An 18478-nucleotide genomic window follows, 5' to 3' on the forward strand; every position below is an offset into this window, starting at 1 on the left:
ACGTCAGCCAGGGCTATGGGCATGGCCTGGTCTTGCTTCCCCCCAGCCTTTGGCCCAGCCCACGCAGGGAAAGGCCCCCCCCCCCCAGGCTCACTTCCCAACCCATGGTTGGGGAGCTGCTCAGAAAATGCCCCTCCTCCAGACTTACCTACGCCTGGGTGGTGGGTACCTCCCTGGTGACAAGCAACCTCTCCACAAAGTACATATCCTGTCCTGTCTCAGGTCCCTGTAGTATATCCCGGGCCCCAGAATTTGGTCTTCATTTACGCAGACCTTGCCACTTCCTTTCCAGGGAAGAATGAAGGGAGAAGAAATGGGGTATGTAAAAAATACTGGAATACAATTGCCAAGTTAGCTACAAAGCTAGTAAGTTAGCTGCAAAGCTAGTTAATATCCATAGGACAATACAATGATAAACTTCAGAGCTAATTTCTTTAACTAACAGAAATTATTTACTTCTCTCAATAAAAATTATTTGCATCTTATCAGTTTCCTGCAAATTATCACCACCTTTACAGAGTCTAGGCCCCAATCAATAGCAAATACGAGTCAAAGTGACCTTCCCCTAGAAAATCAGATAACTTTGTTAACATAATTCTCTAGAGCAGCATAAATATAATGCAAGCCACGTATGTAACTTTAAGTTTTCTCGTAGCCTCATTTAAATAAACAAAAAAGAAACTGATAACATTAATTGACAGTATAATCCAATATGTCTAAAATATTACTTCAATGTGTAGTAAATACAAAAATGTTACTAATCAGCTATTTTACATTCTGGGTTTTTTTCTTTTTAAAAAAAATTTTTTAATGTTTATTTATTTTTGAAGGAGAAAGAGAGAGAGATAGAGGTTGAGCTGGGGAGGGGCAGAGATAGAAGGAGATACAGAATCTGAAACAGGCTCCAGGCTCTGAGCTGTCGGCACAGAGCCCGGCATGGGGCTTGAACTTACAAGCCACGAGATCATGACCTGAGCTGAAGTCAGACACTTAACCAACTGAGGCACCCAGGTGCCCCTAAAAATTTTTTAAGTGTTTATTTATTTTTGAGAAAGAGGAAGAGTATGAGCAGGAGAGGGGCAGAGAGAGAGGGAGACACAGAATCCAAAGCAGCCTCCAGGCTCTGAGCTGTCAGCACAGAGCCTCATACAGGGCTCAAATTCACGAACCGCAAGATCATGACCTGAGCCAAAGTCAGCCACTCAGCCAAATGGACCATTCGGGCGCCCCATTCTGGATTTTTTTCTAAATTAGTCATTAAAATTCAATGTGTATTTTTTTTTCATGTTTTATTTATTTCTGAGAGAGAGAAAGAGGCAGTGTGAGCAGGGGAGGGTCAGAGAGAGAGACACACACACAGAATCTGAAACAGGCTCCAGGCTCTGAGCTGTCAGCACAGAGCCCGACGCCGGGCTCGAACCTATGAGTTGTGAGATCATGACCTAAGCTGAAGTCGGCCGCTTAACCGACTGAGCCACCCAGGCGCCCCTCAATGTATATTTTAAAAACAACTCAAGGGGCACCTCGATGGCTCAGTCGGTTAAGCAGCCAACTTCGGCTCAAGTCATGATCTTGCACAGTTCATGAGTTTGAGCCCCACGTCAGGCTCTGTGCTGACAGCTCAGAGCCTGGAGCCTGCTTCAGCTTCTGTGTCTCCTTCTCTCTCTGCTCCTCCCTGCTCACTCTCTGTCTCAAAAATAAACATTAAAAAAAAAAAAATCTCAATTCAAACCCCATTTCAAGTGCTCAGTGCCACATGGGGCAAGTGGTCGTTCTGTTGGTTAGTACAGCACTAGAGCAGTGCCTCTCAAATTTTAGGAGGCCTCAGAATCACCTGGAAGGCTTATGAAAATACAGGTGGCTGGGCCCCACCTGAAGAGATTCAGTGGGTCAAAGGTGGGGCCTAAAATTCTGTGTTTCTAGCAAGTTCCCTGAGGCTGTGGCTGCTGGTCCAGGAGGCACACTTTGAAAACCATTGTCCCAGGATGACTTTGAAAGGACCCGTAGTCATCATTTTGCCTTATTTTCAACTTATGAGTAATTTTTTTAAAAAATGTTTTAATGTTTGTTTATTTTTGAGAGAGAGAGACAGACAGAGAGGCAGAGTGTGAGCGTGGAAGGGGCAGAGAGAGAGGGAGACACGGAATCCGAAGCAGGCTCCAGGCTCTGAGCTGTCAGCAAAGAGCCCGACGTGGGGCTCGAACCCACAAACTGTTAGATCATGACCTGAGCTGAAGTGAGATGTTTAACCGACTAAGCCACACAGGTGCCCCAAGTTATGGGTAATTTTTCTTAACACCCCTGAGGCTGGTGCGGGGTTAGGGGGTACAGTGTGGTAGTAGCAGGCTCCCTGGAGGTGTTTGCATTGGCTCGGCCCTGGCTGGCTGGGAGCAGCCTCACGGACTACCATTGGCAGCAGGTGAGGTTCAGCAGCTCTACCGTTGCTGGCATGGACTGTGTGCGGCTCTGAGCTAGAAGTCCAGGGAGGGAGGGGAAAGGAGACTGACCCTCAGCACCCCCAGCGAGGGCCCAGGTCTTGTGTGGCTGCTTCCCCCTCAACACCACTCTGCAGGTAATGCCAACTAGGCTTAGAGATAGAGAAGCTCTGGGGCTCTGAGGGAAGGGCAGTCCCTGAACCTAGAATGGCCAGAAAAGACTGGCCAGACAGGGAGTGGGGACTGGCATAGACCCAAAGGTCTATGACTTATTTCTGGAAGTGAGTTATCCCGGGAAGAGAAAGGTTGGGAAGACATGCTGAGCAAGGACTGGGGAAGGGCTGAGGGGGCTCCTTGAGGAGACAGAGGGGACGGAACCTTGCAGGAAGCGGCAATGAGGCCTTGGGAGGTCAGAAATCAAGGATGTCCCAGAGGCTGTCCCTGGAAGGTGCGTCAGCAGCCATCATTTGCTACTCTCCTGGTTCTCCCGGTGGATGGAGATGGATGTTAGAGATGCAGGATCCACCCCAGAGCCCACATCTCTGGCCCTATCTCAAGAACCCTTCCTCTGGGGGCGCTTGGGGGGCGCAGTTAAAGCGTCTGATTCTTGCTCTTGGCTCAGGTCATGATCTCACAGTTTGTGAGTTCACGCCCCGCATCGGGCTCTGCGCTGATGGTGCAGAGCCTGCTTGGGATTCAGTCTCCTTCTCTCTGCCCCTCCACCACTTGTCTCTCTCTCCCTCCACCCCGAAGTATATAAACTTAAAAATAAAATAAAATAAAATAACCCCTCCTCTGGATTCTATAGGTTTGGGAGTGGGGTTGGGTGCAGCAGGTATATAAGGGAAGTGCATGTCACCTCTGGGACACTCCCACACCTGCACCGTCAGTGATATCCAAGGGCTAGCACTCACCCCTTCACCCCTTTAGGACAGGGACTGTTCCTTTCCTGGTGTTTCCCCTCCTTCTAGCACCCTGTACAGGTCTGAGCACGTGGATATGGAATTTGGAAGAAGTGATCTGCACCATGTGTGAGGAGGGCGTCTATGCTTTATGTCATGGAAATGTGGGGTGTGCATAGGGTGATTACTATGAGCAAGGGGGGTCTGCACGATGGGGTGTGTTACAGGGACATAGGGAACCATTACCATGGCAGATAGTGTGAGATCAATGGAGTGTCTGTACTGTGCAGAAACGCTGTTTGGGAGCATTGGGGGTGACCTAATGGGGTACATGGGGTATCTACACTGGGGCGACTACTGCTTGGGGGCGTGTGTGCACGCAGCGTATCCTGTAGGGGTGAATGTGGGGTGTCTACATGGCGGGTGTGCATTGTTCGGGGTCATAGGAGGTATCTGCATCTCAGAATGCCCCGCAGGGGCGTACGGAAAGTCTACACTACGTGAGACTATTTGGGGAGGTATTCACTGTGGATGGAAATGTGTGCTGATGTAATGACCCAATGAAAGGGAAATGAAGGAGTTCCCAGAAGGGTATTCACTGGGTGGGGGAATGTGACAGGTGGTAAGGTGTCAGCAGTGTGGACAGAGGAAGGGCCTGGGGATAGGTACAACTCCAGATAAATGGTGCCAACTCCCAATGAGTGGCTGGCTCTTGGGACACCTATGTTTCAAGGGCAATGCCCACCCCCACCAGCACTTGGGGACTTCCTCTTTGAGGACTAGCTCTTAGAACCTATAATAATCTTCCTCTGAATGTGAAGTTCATGCTTCAGAGTTGGAGGCAACTCTAAGGATTTAAGTGGATATTCAGATTTAGGGGTCAAAACCAGGGGTTTGGGTGGTACAATGAGACAGTGCACTGGCAGAACCCACGGAATGGCCCAGGAGGCGGGCTACATGCCAGGAACCCAACCCCCGCAGACGTTAGCCCTGCAAGCTGTGGTTTGTAAAGGGCATCTCCCCAGATGCTCACAGGACCCTGCACAGGCTAGGGCAGACATTGAAGTCATTCTGAGTCCAGTAACAGCACCAATCCAGGGCGTTATCCTTGATTACCTCACTGGTGGGTGGAAAAGCCGAGGCCCCACCATCCTAGCCAACTGCCTGGAAGGACCAGAGGACGAACTTCTCATGTGTTTGTCTAAAAATCAGTGTCATCAATGCACACACTGTGCTTTTTTTCCCAACTGCCATATATGAAAAAGAAGGTATTCATTGTATATCTGTACGGCGTTTCTGACAGGCACACTGCGGTGTGTGATGGATATAGGCTCTGTCTGATGAGGTTTTTGCTCAGTGTATAACAGATGTAGAACATGTGCAAGGGAGATCTGTTTGGGGGGTGTGTGTGCTGTGGCAGAGAGTCTGCTATGTGTGAGCGAGATCTGTGTGCAAGAGGGATTTGTTGGGGGGCGCATCTGCTGTGAAGGAGGAAGGGTGATCTGCTTCCTATATGTGATGACTGTACAGCGTTTGCAATGACTGTATTTTGGGTAATCATACAACACAAAGTGGTATATTAATATACACTCTCATATTCTTTCTGTGCACCTACTGTTCAGGATGGACATACACTGTATATGATGGGTATAGGAGTAGTGGATCATATATGTATGATGGCTAAAGGCTGTATGTGGAATATTATACGTGTTCTGTGAAGGATACCCTGAGTATAGTGGGTATACACTCTGTGCGAAGGCCATATTTTGTAATAGTATATAAAGCATATACAGCATATATAATGGATGTATTATCATGAGTATACATTGTGTGTGTGATAGTGTACTCGGGAGGAGGGATGTGCTGTGTGATGTGTATGCACTGTTATGTGTGATGCACATACGGTATGACAAATATACATGGTGTGGGATAAGTTTACAGCTAAGTGTGAGCACATACTACATGTGGCATATACGTTGTGGAGCGGGTATAATTCATGAGTAACGGGTATATATCATATATAATGGACATATTTGGATGGGTGTGATGAGTATGTACTTTGTGAGATAAATAAGCACTGTGTCATCCTACACTGGGGGCGGGGGGGTGGACAGTCTGTGTTGTGAATTAATTGCTGGGAAAGGTCTACTTGGTACGTATCAGGCCCTCTGTACATATGCAGCTTGTGGTGGGAATATGGGCTGCGTGAGCAGGCAGAGGGGAGTCACCCTCCCTCCCACAGAAGGGAACAGTCGGATCTTCCTCCATTTCCAGACCCCCTACCTCAGCCCTTGAGCCCACCTACCACACACTGTTTCAGGTTCTTCCTCAAGTTCTTCCTCAAGTGCAACCAGAACTGCCTGAAGAATGCAGGGAATCCCCGAGACATGCGTCGCTTCCAGGTGGGTCTGGGAGAGGGGTCCCCTTGCATCAGGTCACCCTTTCCCAGTGGGGTGGGTGGGGAAGGCTGTGGTCCCACCACCCTGGGAAAAGCCCCAAGGCAGATCTTTGCCCAGCCCTGTGCTGGGGGTGGGGCAGCTCCATCTCAACTTATGCTGGCTGCCAAGGGAGGCTTCATTAGAGTCCCACTTAAGGAGATGCTAATTGTGACATTTTTACATGATTAACGACCCAGCTAATTTGCATAGCGTGAAGCAGAGAGCAGCTGCCCTTAGTACATCCCCAACCTGCACACCCTTCTCAGTGAAGGGTGGGAGGGAGAGAAGGAGGCAGCCCCAATTTCCTCCCAGGGGTAGGGGCTCCTGCTGATGGCTTCTCAGGTTGATGCTGCTCCCTCCCCCCCCCCCCATCAAAACTCTCATTCCCACTAGCCTAAGACACATTCCTGCCTTGGAGCTCCAGAGATCCAGCCTGGGGTGCGGATGTGCGTGAGAACAGTAGGCACTCTGCCTAAGAAGCCAGAGTTTCTTTCAGCGCTCTGGATTTTTCTAGTTCCTGGGGTTCACCTCCCTGGGCAGCCAGAGATAGTGTGTCTGGGTGCATCGCTTGACCTAGCTGCCTCCCCCTTCCACCGGTTCAGCCCCTGGGGGAAGCTCTTTCCCAAGGCCCATGACTCTAAGTTCCGGCATCCAGCCACCCTCACCAAGTTGCTGGTCCCCCACAACAGCCCCCCCCCCCCAGGAAGTCCCCCGGAGCCTCAACCAGGCTGGCCTCGGCTCTCCTCACAGGTGGTGGTGTCCACGACGGTGAGCGTAGATGGACATGTGCTGGCCGTGTCTGACAACATGTTTGTGCACAACAACTCCAAGCACGGTCGCAGGGCGCGCCGTCTGGACCCCTCTGAAGGTCAGGACCCCCCGCCCAGCACCCGCCGCCGCGGGCCCAGCCAGCCCCCCTCCCCCGTCCCCACCTTGGTGCAGGCCCCTGACCTGGCTCCTCACCTGCCTCCCAGCTGCCACCCCCTGTATCAAGGCCATCAGCCCCGGGGAGGGCTGGACCACAGGAGGCGCCACCGTCATTGTCATCGGCGACAACTTCTTCGATGGATTGCAGGTCGTGTTCGGGAACGTGCTCGTGTGGAGCGAGGTGGGCCACCCCCGCCAGTCTCCCTCCTGGCCTCTCGGCTGGGCCCGCCCCTCGCCCTGGGCTGGAACCCGCTGGCCTCCCCTCTCCCCTCGCAGCTCATCACGCCCCACGCCATACGGGTTCAGACGCCCCCGCGGCACATTCCCGGGGTGGTGGAGGTGACCCTGTCCTACAAGTCCAAGCAGTTTTGCAAGGGAGCCCCCGGCCGGTTTGTCTACACAGGTAAGGAGACAGGCGAGGGGGGCGGTGCGGGAGGGGGCAGAGAGGCCTAGGGTTGCTGCAAGGAGCTCCACGCTGTGCACCAGAGCCCGGTCCGGTTAGCCAACACCTACGCTGTGGCCACGCCCCCTAAGCCGTTGCTCCGCCTCTTCCCCACCTAAACTGGCCGCTCTTGAGCTCTTGAGCTGTACTGTCTTTTGCCGAGCTTCGGTTTCCCTGTTTGGCCTAGGTCCCCTCAGTCGCCTCCCAGGCTCAGAGTCTCAGCCCTGCCGGACCATTCTCCCTGCCGAGGGCCTCGTCGCCAGAGCACCCCCACCCCCTCCACACACACACACACACACACACACACACACACACACACATTCCCCAAGGTCTAGAATATCTCCAGCGGCAAGTTTATTTCAAAGGTGCCCAAAATAGGCTCGATGCTCCCGAATCTTCCCTGGGGTCTCTTGGTTCCCCAAGCCGCCTCAGTCTTCACTCCACGTGGGCATAAGCAGGTGCGCACGCCCGCTTCCCGTCCCCTCCCACCCCAACACACCCCTTGCAGGAAGCAAGGGCGAGAAGTTAACACAAGACAGGAGTGTAGAATCCCGCGTCCTGGCTCTATTTGATTACCCGCCAGGACCCTCTCCGCCTTCATTCTCCTGCCCTCTCCCAGCCACGCACTTCTCTCCATCCTCCTCCCCGCAAATAATCACCTAACCCTTCCCAGCACCGGATGTGGATACTCGGTAGCGCGCTACCTATATCAGGGAGTTACAGTCTTAAAGGGGTAGGGGTGACCCTAGCAGTGAACAAAGTATGAGGTGAGTGGAGTTACACGCGGAGGAGTGGGGGAGGGGACCTCTAGGAGGGAGTGTGAGCTTGATTGGACCAGGCTGAGCCTGGAGGGGTGAATAGGGAGGTAGAGAGGGGGAAGAAAAGGCAAATGCTAAGACCTGGGAATGAGCGCTTTACATCCTGGAGGGAACTAAAGGAAATTCACCAAATCTGGAGTTGGAGGTGAAGAAAGTGGGTAGGGCCTTGAGGCTGGTGAGTTGGTCCTGGCCAGGCCAGGAGGAGGAGAGGAGGAAGTCCTGGGGAGCCTAGTTTGGAGGCTGCTGCCTCCTCTGCAGAGCCCTGGATGTGGGCCAGTCCCTTCCCCAGGGCACACGCACACTTTAATGGTCAGATGCTGCCGAGAATCCACCTGAGCTGTGATAAATGGAGATTGTTGGTTTTTTGTTTTGGGGTTTGTTTGTTTGGTAATTAATATGTTACTCCTGATAATGGAGACAGAAAACTCTCCCTCTAGTCCTGCCCCTGTAGAAGCTATTACGAACATGCCTTTTTTCGAATCACAGATGGATGGTAGAGTGCTTGTGTGTTAATGCCAAGCACTGGCACGGGGCCCGGCTCAGTAAATATTTGTTGAATGAATGAGCAAAGGAAGGAACTGAGGAAACTCCGCGAACCGAACCTCGCCGACCCGTGTGCCCGGAGTATTACGAGGGGTTTAAGCCGGGCTCGTGGAGAGGAGGGGGTCTGCACCGAGGGTCCCGGGCTAGTTGCTGGTGGGCTTGGTCCTGCGGCGGGCGCTGGAAGGGGGTCCTCCAAACGCTGCCCCTCTCCCCAGCCCTGAATGAGCCCACCATTGACTACGGATTCCAGAGGCTACAGAAAGCCATCCCCAGACACCCCGGAGATCCTGAGAGGCTGCCCAAGGTACGCAGCGGGGCGCAGCAGACCCGGGACCGGAGTGTCCTGCGGCCCCAGGGGCGGGAGTGGGTGGGCGGAGGGGACGCCCCGCCCCTCCGCCGCTCCGCGGGGCTGTCCCTCCGTCCGGCTGTCTCCTCCCCCGCCCCCAGGAGGTGCTGTTGAAGCGGGCGGCCGACTTGGCGGAGGCCCTGTACGGAGTGCCCAGCAGTAACCAGGTATGGCGCTTCCGCCCGCCTCCTCGCGCCGCCAGGCCAGGGACTGTCCCCCTCCCGGCGCCTGCGGCTGCCCCGGCCGTGCCCCGCTCTTGTCTTCGCAGGAGCTCCTCCTGAAGCGCGCGGCGGACGTGGCCGAGGCTCTGTACAGCGCCCCCCGCGCGCCCGCGCCGCTCGGACCCCTGGCCCCGAGCCACCCACACCCCGCCGTCGTGGGCATCAACGCCTTCAGCAGCCCGCTGGCCATCGCCGTCGGGGACGCCACGCCGGGCCCGGAGCCGGGTGCGTCCCGCCGCCCCTGAGCGCGGCCCGGGGCCCCCGTCCGCGCGGCGCCGCTGACAGTCCTCTCTCGCAGGCTACGCGCGCAGCTGCAGCAGCGCGTCCCCGCGCGGGTTCGCGCCCAGCCCCGGCTCGCAGCAGAGCAGCTATGGCAGCGGCCTCGGCTCTGGCCTCGGCAGCTACGGGGCGCCGGGCGTGGCCGGCCTCGGAGTGCCCGGATCCCCTAGCTTCCTCAATGGCTCCACGGCCACCTCACCCTTCGCCAGTGAGTGTCCCCTGCCCGGGGAGCTGCATGGGGCTCAGCCCTGCCCCCTCCCATCCCCAGGGGGGGTGAGGATTTTCCGGCGACTGTCGGTCCTTGTGAGCCAGGCCAGCAGTCTCTGCGTGTGACTTGTTTCTGCAGTGGGACGCCTGCCCCTCGACCCCACCCCTTGGCTGCACAGGGCCCGGGGCAGTTCTCACACCTTTATTCTTTGCGGATTCCAGTTACACACATCGCTTCTAGCCCTCCCCTCCTCCTGAAAGGGGCTTTACCGGGGCGGGGGGGATGGTAAGGACATCCAGCTGAAACCTGGCGGACTGCCACCTTTCCACCTTATACCGGGACTTTGGGGGGAGGCTGGCGCCCCCTGCCGGAGGTCCTAGGGAACTAATGGCTCAACCAAAATGGGCTTCTAGCTGTCCTCTGGGGTTCCCAGGGGTCAGAGGAGGGGTCAGAGGAGGCTCCCTGCAATCCTGTTGAGAAGAGTAGGCGAATTGTGTGGTCAGACAGATGGATACAGGGTTTGAAAGCCCAAATCAGGAGCTGTCTGACATTCAACAGGCTACCTCATTTCTTTCAACTTGTTTCCTCTCTGTAAAATGGGATCAGTATCACCCCTGCTAAGGGTCTGTTCTCAGATCTAAATGTGCCACGTGCATGAAGTGCCCAGACACAATTTAGAAAGAGTGTATGATTTCCCATCCTGGTACTACTTTTTCTGGCTGTGGGTTTGAGCCTGACTCCCCTTGTGGCCTGGGCTCAGCTTCTGGGACCCGAGCCCCATATGCCTGTGTTTACACAGGCTATGAACCTCTGCTGTCCCTATTAAGACCCCTGTCTTTCCTGGCTCTCTGCTCAGGCCAGGCTCCACCTCTCCCACTTCCTTCAGATCTGGGACAGCATTCTTACAATGCTCTGAGTGTCCTTTGAATTTTAGATTGGTGAGATCTGGAACACCGGCCCTTCCCCTCCACCATACTCACAGTGCAGTCAGCAGTGGGGACCCTGGCCCCGTGGGCAGAAGCCACCCCATATGGGTTTCCCTCCAATCAGCCAGAGGATCAAGAATTCTAGAGCCGCTTAACCTCTGCTTCCGGTATTAGCTGGGGACTTGCCTAAGGGTGGGTCCCATCTGGTGACCAGTGCTAACCCATGTCCCCATCCACTCCCAGTGCCATGTGGCACAGCTCTGGGGAGTATTTCATTGAGTGTGCCAGGACGTGCCTGGAATGACATCCAGAACTGCCCCGGCCAGACGGTCTGGGGGCTGTCTGCTTGGGCCCCGCCTTGGTCTTCTGCTTTGGCCACCAGCAACTCCCAGTTTGACCCACAGATCCCAGTACTACCCAGACCACAATATGTGGCTGTAAGCTCCCAGCCTTGAGAGGTACAGTACGTTTTTTGGCATTCATCTCAGGCCCTCCGTGGAGCTCATGGGCCTCATCAGCCAGCAGTGAGCGTTGTCTTACAGAGATGGTGATCCATTTGGAACAGCGGCAGGCATCACTTTATCAAAAGGGGAGTGGAGGCGTGCTCAGATGCTACAGGCAGCCTTCTCAAGCTATTGGTTTCTTTCAGGAAGCCCCCACCCCAACCCCATGCCAGCCGCTTGGACAACACTCAAATCACAGCCTTATTGGTGTTCAGAAGGGAGAGGCAGGGAGTCAAGTTCAGATGAGGATGTAGAAAGGGGTACCAGAGATGAACCTCCAGGAGAGGAGGCTGCAGAAAGGAGGGGCAGACAAAGCCTGTGTGCAGGAGGCTCCTGGGCTATTCCCAGGTGAACAGGCCACGGCCCTGGATGGCCAGGAGGTTGAGAACCAGAAGATCCAAGGATGTGGATCTCTGTGTTTTTGTTTAAAATTGACTCGTTGGAGGAGGGGGATATAGCAGGCCTCCAGGCCCCAGGCCGGAGATGACAAGGACTTGCCTTAAGTCGAAAGAGAACAAAGTGTCTTGTGGGGGCAGCGGGAGGGGTTGGTAAGGGAAATGTGTGTAGAGAAAGTTAGCTTAAATTGTGAGCTGAGATCCTGGGCAGAGGAGCCGTGTAACAGGAACCTGTGTGTACCTCCAAACTTCATCCCTGACAGTTGTCCCAGCTCTGCTGTGAACCTGGATCTTTGACTCTAACCTTGGTACCCCAACGTCCATGAGTGTTTCTTAGCATCTCAGAATCCCAGTGGCTTTTAGCAGGAACCCTGACCTATTCTATTCCACCTCTTCCTCCTCATTCATCTTTGGGGGCGCCTCCCAATACTTGATGTTGTCGAGTGTGCTGGTTTTGCTTTTATTTTAACCTAGTCTGGCCCTGTCATTTACAGCCCCGAGAAGAGATCTCTAGAACCCCCAGAGAGGCGAGTGTTAGCCCAGGACCCCAGAGACACCTAGCCTACCTTCAGACCCTGCCCTATACTGGTCTCCCCACGACCCTCACAGCCCCCCAGTAAGGTCTGAGCCTGGTGCCTGGGTCAGCAGCCCACGTGGGGCCCACGGCCCATGCCCCAACCGAGCTGCTCACTCTGGTGCTATCTCCCTGTTGTGTCTCCCACCACCTTCCCTGCTGCGCCTGCCCCTCCCCGCCCCGCCCCGGAGTCATGCCCTCTAGCCCCCCGCTGGCCGCTGCCTCCTCCATGTCCCTCCCGGCCGCTGCCCCCACCACCAGCGTCTTCTCCTTCTCGCCTGTCAACATGATCTCCGCTGTCAAACAGAGGAGCGCCTTCGCCCCCGTGCTGCGCCCATCCAGCTCCCCGCCCCAGGCCTGCCCCAGAGCCCACGGAGAGGGGCTTCCAGGTGGGTGGTCCATGCTGCCCCACTATGGCCTAGTGCAGCAGCGGGGGGATTTCGGGGGCTCACTCCATCCACATCTCAGCAGAGCCTCATGCTGGTGGGCCAGTTTTCCCTGGAGCGCGTGGAGAAGGGAGCTCTCCAGGGGTCCCCGGAGGCCCATAGGGAACCCACTTCCCTGGGCCTCATAGCTTGGGGTGGTCACCACTCTGATTACCGTCAATTGGCCAAGTGGTCAATGAGAAGACTCGAATCTCACAGTTAGAAAGGTCTGGAAACCACTCCCATTCCCCCCCACCCGGTTGAGCCCAGAACAAAGGACCCAACACTCAGCACCGGAGAAAACCCCCACGCGCTCAAGCCTTTGACCTAGGTCTCCCGGTGTCCACGAGAGGAGAGCACACACCACTGGGAGAAACTGGGTCACTGGTGGGACGGAAGGGGACTGACCTTAAATATGGTTTGGCCCAGCCTTCCCCTGCCCCATTTTACAGATGTAGAATTGAGACTATGTCACCCCTCCCACGTGCCATTTGTGAAATGGTTGTCAACTGTCATGTTTCAATCTCCTTCAAGTCCACATCCAACTTAACAATGCCTGGGCCCTAACCAGTAGTGTATAGTGAGTTAGGAAGAGTCATAGTCCCTAGAATCAGATGACCTTTAGCATAGGCTCATAAGATAATGCTCTAGGATGATTTCAAAGGGCACAGACTTTTTAAGTTTACTTTGGGAGAGAGAGAGAGCACACACAAGCTGGGGAGGGGCAGAAAGAGGAGAAAAGAATCTCAAGCAGGCTCCACGCTGATAGCACAGAGCCAGACTCAGGGCTCGAACTCACGAACCATGAGATCATAACCCGAGCTGAAGTCAAGAGTTGGACGCCTAGCCAACTGAGCCACCCAGGCGCCTCTAGATAATTTGTCTTAACCTAAGTGTGACTGGAGCTTAAAATGCGAGGGTTGGGGAGCAGAGGGCCACTGGTGTCTCCTATTAGCAGAGAGAACGCAGAGGGCAGGGGGTTAGGCAGGGGAGAGGGTGACAGAAGTGATGAATTTTGTGGGCATATTAGGGGTCAGTGATCCAGGAGGCTGACTTCGTTCCTGAGCTGGCACTCTGGAGGAAGCAGGGCTGGGAAGAGGAGCCCAGAGTCCTCTCTTTGGATTGAGGAAGTTAGGCAAGCGGGGGGCTTGGGCTGCACCCGTCTGCAGTGCTGACCCCAGGCCAGGACTAGGAGCTACCAAATCCCTCCGAGGCTCCCCACAGCTCTGCCCTCAGAAAGCGCTGATGTCCTACATGCTGTCCCCTGCCCAGAGGCACACAGGCAGATACGGCGCCCAGGCCACACAGAGTTTACAATTCTCTTTGCTTATGACAGACCAGCCTTTTGAAGATTCCGACAAGTTCCACTCTTCAGCCCGGGGGCTTCAGGGCCTGGCCTACTCCTAATCACGGTAGGTCTCTGGCTCCGTCTTGCTTCCTCTTTTGGCCCTAGATAGACTCTGTGTCCAAAAGACCTGGGGTCCGAGTCTCCCCCTTCCAGGGCCCATCTAGACAGCTATCGGGGCCACACAGCCCCACCCCAGTGGCCGAAGCTGAACAGGTGGAGAGATGTGGTTTCCGATCCCCTGGCAGCCAGCCTTTCTCCAGCACCTTCTTCTCTCCCTCTCCCCTCTAGGTCTGCAGGTGTTGCCCCCACCGAGCCCGGACTGGAGGTCCCTCTGGGAGTCACGCTCATGTCCCGGATGGCAGACAGATGCAGAACCTGGGCTTCGGGCAGACGTCAACCCAGGGGCCGGAACAGGCCTCCCTGTGCTTCAGGCCTCCGGCCCCACGGGCTTCTCTCACCTCCCGTTCATGGGGCCGGTTGAAGCCCTGGCACTGTGCTGACGCTCTTGGCAGGAGAGCATCCCGAGGCACTGGGATGCTGGGCCTTACTGGGTCGGTTTCTCTGGAAGAGATGGACCTTGTGCAGACCAGACCATCAGGTGGCAGGCGCAGGGGGTGGGGACTGTGGGAAAGAAGACAGCTCAGGGAGAGGTCCTGTTTGTGTCTGACCCATCACAACGGGCCCAGCATCCCAACTTCTCTCCGGGGCACAGGGTGGTGCCCGGCAGCCTCAGGAGGCCTGCCCAGGCTCCCATGGAGCTCACAATGGCTGCTTGCCCCCCCTACCCCGCGGCTGCCCCCTCTGAGGCCTGCACACTCATGCTTGCCACATTACAAATCCCACTGGGGGCTTTCGGCATCGAGCGTGCAGAAGAGGGAGTGCCAAGGCCCCCGAATGTGGGTCTTCCTCCCAGCGGCTATCCCGTGGACTCTGGCCCCACACACACATGACTCTGGCTGGCCCCCTAGCACCATGGAATGGGCCTAGCGACCACCGGCCTCATATTCTGCTCTGCTGAGGTTGGAGAAAACAGAACAATAAACACAGATGCAGGTGGCCGCCCGGCCTCTCTTGCCTGCTTCCTTGGCGTGGGTCTGCTTTTCTCAGTGGTTGTGCAGCTCTCCTGGCCCCCCACGCCCCCCACCCCACCCTGCCAACCGTGCCCCTGTGCAGCCTTCTTGAACCTTGGGCTTTTTCAACAGCCCCAGAGTTCAACTGGGCAACCCATGTCTGCACTCAGCTCTTGTTGGTGGGGGTGGGGGGCAGGCTAACGGGCCTGAGGACTTAGGACATGGGCTCCGCCCCAAGAGCTTAGGCGAGGAGCGTAGTCTGGCCAGTGAAGACTCAGTATCCCCCCAGCTGTCTGGCCAGTACCAAGGCAGGGGTTGTCAGAGGGCTTCCTGGGAACCAGAACAGAGCAACCCAAACACGGGTCCGTTGTACCAAGGTCAGGAGTGAGACTCATTGTGAATGGAGGGTTCAGGGCCTCATGGGGGAAAGGGCAGGGTAGGGCGGCTTTTGGTCCTGAAGTTGAGTATTTGAGCAAGTCCCCACCACCCCCTTCCCCAAGCCTAGGCACCCTTGGCTCTCCTATCTCAGAGTCTGGGAGGAGGGATAGTAAATCAGGAAGATTGCCAGGCTCATCTACCCCTCCTAGGATGAATTCCCGCCATTCCCTGAGATGTGTCCCCTAGATCCCAAAGGTCTAGCTATCTGATGCTGTGTGGATCCCAGCATCCAGCTCCAGGCCTCAGGCCTTACTCTCTTCATGGTTGTCCTTGGCTCTGGCCTCTAGAAAGTCTGCCCTTCCCCAGCCTGTGGGCCCACCCCCTGCAGTCTTCTGGACAAACACTCGCTAAGGCAGATGGGATGCCCGTGGCATTCAGAGACCTTCATTCACTCCCTCCTCTTGTGTTCTTGGCCAATAGCTGGGATTCATCTCACATGGGGCCCACGACAGGGGTAGCCCTCTGGTCATCGCAGTGCTCACCTGGCCTCCCCCTCACTTCCTGCCCCCAGCCCGTGTTTGCAGAACCCAAAGCCTGCCAGCCTACACCCTGCTCCAATCAGACTCTGAGCAGCTCTCACTGCCCCGGGACCCTCGCAGGCTGGACACCTGCAGAACTGTAATCTGCACGGGACAAAGGTGGCATCTGGATAGTGGTCACACTCTGGGTCCGTGGTTGATAAAAATGACATGTGTTATCTGGCCTCAAAGATCTCAACACTGTGCTCAGGCCACCATCCAAGTCACACACTGCCCACTCCCTCATCTGTAGGAGGCAGTTCTAAATCAATGATGCTTTTTGCCTTGGACTGAATTGTGTCCTTCCAAAGTTCATACACTGAAGCCCTAATCCCTCCTTCCACTGATGCATTTGTAGGTAGGGCCTTTAAGGAAGTGATTAAGGTTAAATAAGGTTTTTTTTTTTTAATGTTTTTTATTTATTTCTAGGAGAGAGAGAGAGAGAGAGAGAGAGAGACAGTGTGAGCAGGGGAGGGTCAGAGAGAGAGGGAGTCACAGACTCTGAAACAGGCTCCAGGCTCTGAGCTGGCAGTCAGCACAGAGCCCGACGCGGGCCTCGAACCCACGAACCACGAGATCATGACCTAAGCGAAAGTCGGACGCTTAACCGACTAAGCCACCCAGGCGCCCCAAGGTTAAATAAGGTTTTAAGTGGAGCCCTAACCTGAGAGAATTGGCGTCCTTGTACGAAGAGGAAGAGACTCCAGAGTTCTCTCTCCACCAGGTAAGGACACAGTGAGGTATCCACCCACAAGCCACAAAGGGAGTCCTCTCCAGGAATGAAAATCAGCTGACCCCTTTATCTGGGACTTCTAACTTGCAGAACTATGAGAAAATATATTTCTGTTGTTTAAGCCACTCAGTCTATGGCATTTTGTTATGGCGGCCCCCAGCTAATATAATGTTCTTTCCCACATGTCTTAGTTTGGGCTCCCCTAGAAGCAGAGCCTAAGACAAGTTCCCTGCTGGAGAATTCTGGAAGACAGTGTAGAACACACCTCAGAGCTTTCCCACCTGAGTGGCAGAGTCTGGGACATTGATCTGTTAGCCCTTCTGTGCAATTGCCTGAGGCCTGCTCCCAGGAGGTTACCTTCGGGCACCTCTGGCCTGTCTTCCCACCTGCACAGAAAACCCCCCAGTTAGGCTTTGACTGTAGGATGTTGCGAACAGGTGAAACCCAACTATAAATCAGAAGGGATACGGGCAAGCCACCAACAGCCCCTGCTGCTAGCCCCTTAGAGAAGGAGCATCTCCAGAAAGTTCTCTGCCTTCATGCCACCTCTATTTCCTGGCAGAACCCGGCTGCTGTGTTCTACATCCTACCTTGTGGGTCCGACAACCTTTAGGGCTGCATTTAGCTCAGACAGGACCCACTGTGGACAGGCTTCCCTGACTCAAGCGAAGCGAGGCAGCAACTTTGACCAGCCCTATTCCTGACTGTTGCAAAATGCCCTTCTCCCCACCTGTACCTATAGTGGTGGGGCCGTTCTTCTTCCAGAAAGAAAAATCACCCAGAAAAATGAGAAGTGCCATGCACTGGGGAAAAGATAGTCTTTTCAATAAATGACATGGAGTCCATTGGATATTCACGTGAAAAAAATTAAACTTGATCTCTGCCTCACACCATACACAAAAGTCAATTCTAGGTGGCTTCTGGATCCAAATGTGAAAGCTAAAACAATAAAGCTTTGTGCCCTTGAAGATGGACTAGACTTTTGCCAGAGAAACCTCTAAGTTACTCTGTAAGACCTCTCTAAGGTCTGTTTTCCCACTGCATGATCAATTTTATTTTACTATTATTTTTTTAAAGATTTTATTTTTTTAAGGAATCTCTACACTCAATGTGGGGCTCGAACTCACAACCCCAAGATCAAGAGTCTCATGCTCTTCCAACAGACCCAGCCAGACACCCCTCTTTGTGAGATTTTTAATGACCAGAACTTCTTAACTGAATGTAGCGTAAGTTATCAATCTTTTCTTTGTGGTTGTTTTTTGGTGGGTTTTTTTTGTTTTTTTTTTTAGAGAGAGAGAGCATGAAACATGAACTGGGGAGGGGCAGAGAGAGAGAGAGAGAGAGGGAGAAAGAGGGGGGGAGAGAGAGAGAGAGAGAGAGAGAAAGAGAATCTTTACTTTTATTTTTATTTTTTTTAATTTTTTTAAATGTTTTTTTATTTATTTCTAGGAGAGAGAGAGACAGCGTGAGCAGGGGAGGGTCAGAGAGAGAGGGAGTCACAGACTGAAACAGGCTCCAGGTTCTGAGCTGGCAGTCAGCACATAGCCCGACGCGGGGCTCGAACCCACGAGCCGCGAGATCATGACCTAAGCGAAAGTCGGACGTTTAACCGACTAAGCCACCCAGGCGCCCCGAGAATCTTTATTTTTTAAAAAATATTTTTATTTATTTCTAGGAGAGAGAGAGAGACAGAGTGAACAGGGGAGGGTCAGAGAGAGAGGGAGGCACAGACTCTGAAACAGCCTCGAGGCTCTGAGCTGGCAGTCAGCAAAGAGCCCGACGCGGGGCTCGAACCCACGAACCGCGAGATCATCACCTAAGCGAAAGTCGGACACTTAACCGACTAAGCCACCCAGGCGCCCCGAGAATCTTAAGCAGGCTCCATACTCAGCATGAAACCCGACTCAGGGCTTGATCTCATGGTTCATGGGATTAAGCCCTGGGTGGGGCTATGTGCTGACAGTGCAGAGCCTGCTTGGGATTCTCTCT

At 54.4% G+C, this 18478-nt stretch overlaps 1 protein-coding gene across 3 annotated transcripts in view; it reads left to right on the forward strand.

The window, feature by feature from the left end:
- The window catches only part of EBF4 (EBF family member 4), a 60919-nt gene extending 46102 nt beyond the window's left edge, over positions 1 to 14817 (forward strand). For 2 of the 3 annotated variants that reach the window (XM_039224948.1, XM_039224940.1), the window contains 11 exons: positions 5658 to 5739; positions 6526 to 6643; positions 6750 to 6883; positions 6979 to 7105; positions 8721 to 8809; positions 8953 to 9018; positions 9120 to 9297; positions 9371 to 9559; positions 12149 to 12346; positions 13719 to 13794; positions 14019 to 14817. In XM_039224948.1, coding sequence (XP_039080879.1) covers positions 5658 to 5739; positions 6526 to 6643; positions 6750 to 6883; positions 6979 to 7105; positions 8721 to 8809; positions 8953 to 9018; positions 9120 to 9297; positions 9371 to 9559; positions 12149 to 12346; positions 13719 to 13789 — 1252 coding nt within the window. In that variant the 3' untranslated portion in view covers positions 13790 to 13794; positions 14019 to 14817. The remainder of the gene's footprint in view (positions 1 to 5657; positions 5740 to 6525; positions 6644 to 6749; positions 6884 to 6978; positions 7106 to 8720; positions 8810 to 8952; positions 9019 to 9119; positions 9298 to 9370; positions 9560 to 12148; positions 12347 to 13718; positions 13795 to 14018) is intronic. The other variant, XM_039224956.1, reaches the window with a different exon arrangement.
- Positions 14818 to 18478: the final 3661 nt, after the last annotated feature.

Source organism: Hyaena hyaena, unplaced genomic scaffold, assembly GCF_003009895.1.
Source record: "Hyaena hyaena isolate Hyena2069 unplaced genomic scaffold, ASM300989v1 scaffold_16, whole genome shotgun sequence".
Classification (NCBI taxonomy): Eukaryota; Metazoa; Chordata; class Mammalia; order Carnivora; family Hyaenidae; genus Hyaena; species Hyaena hyaena.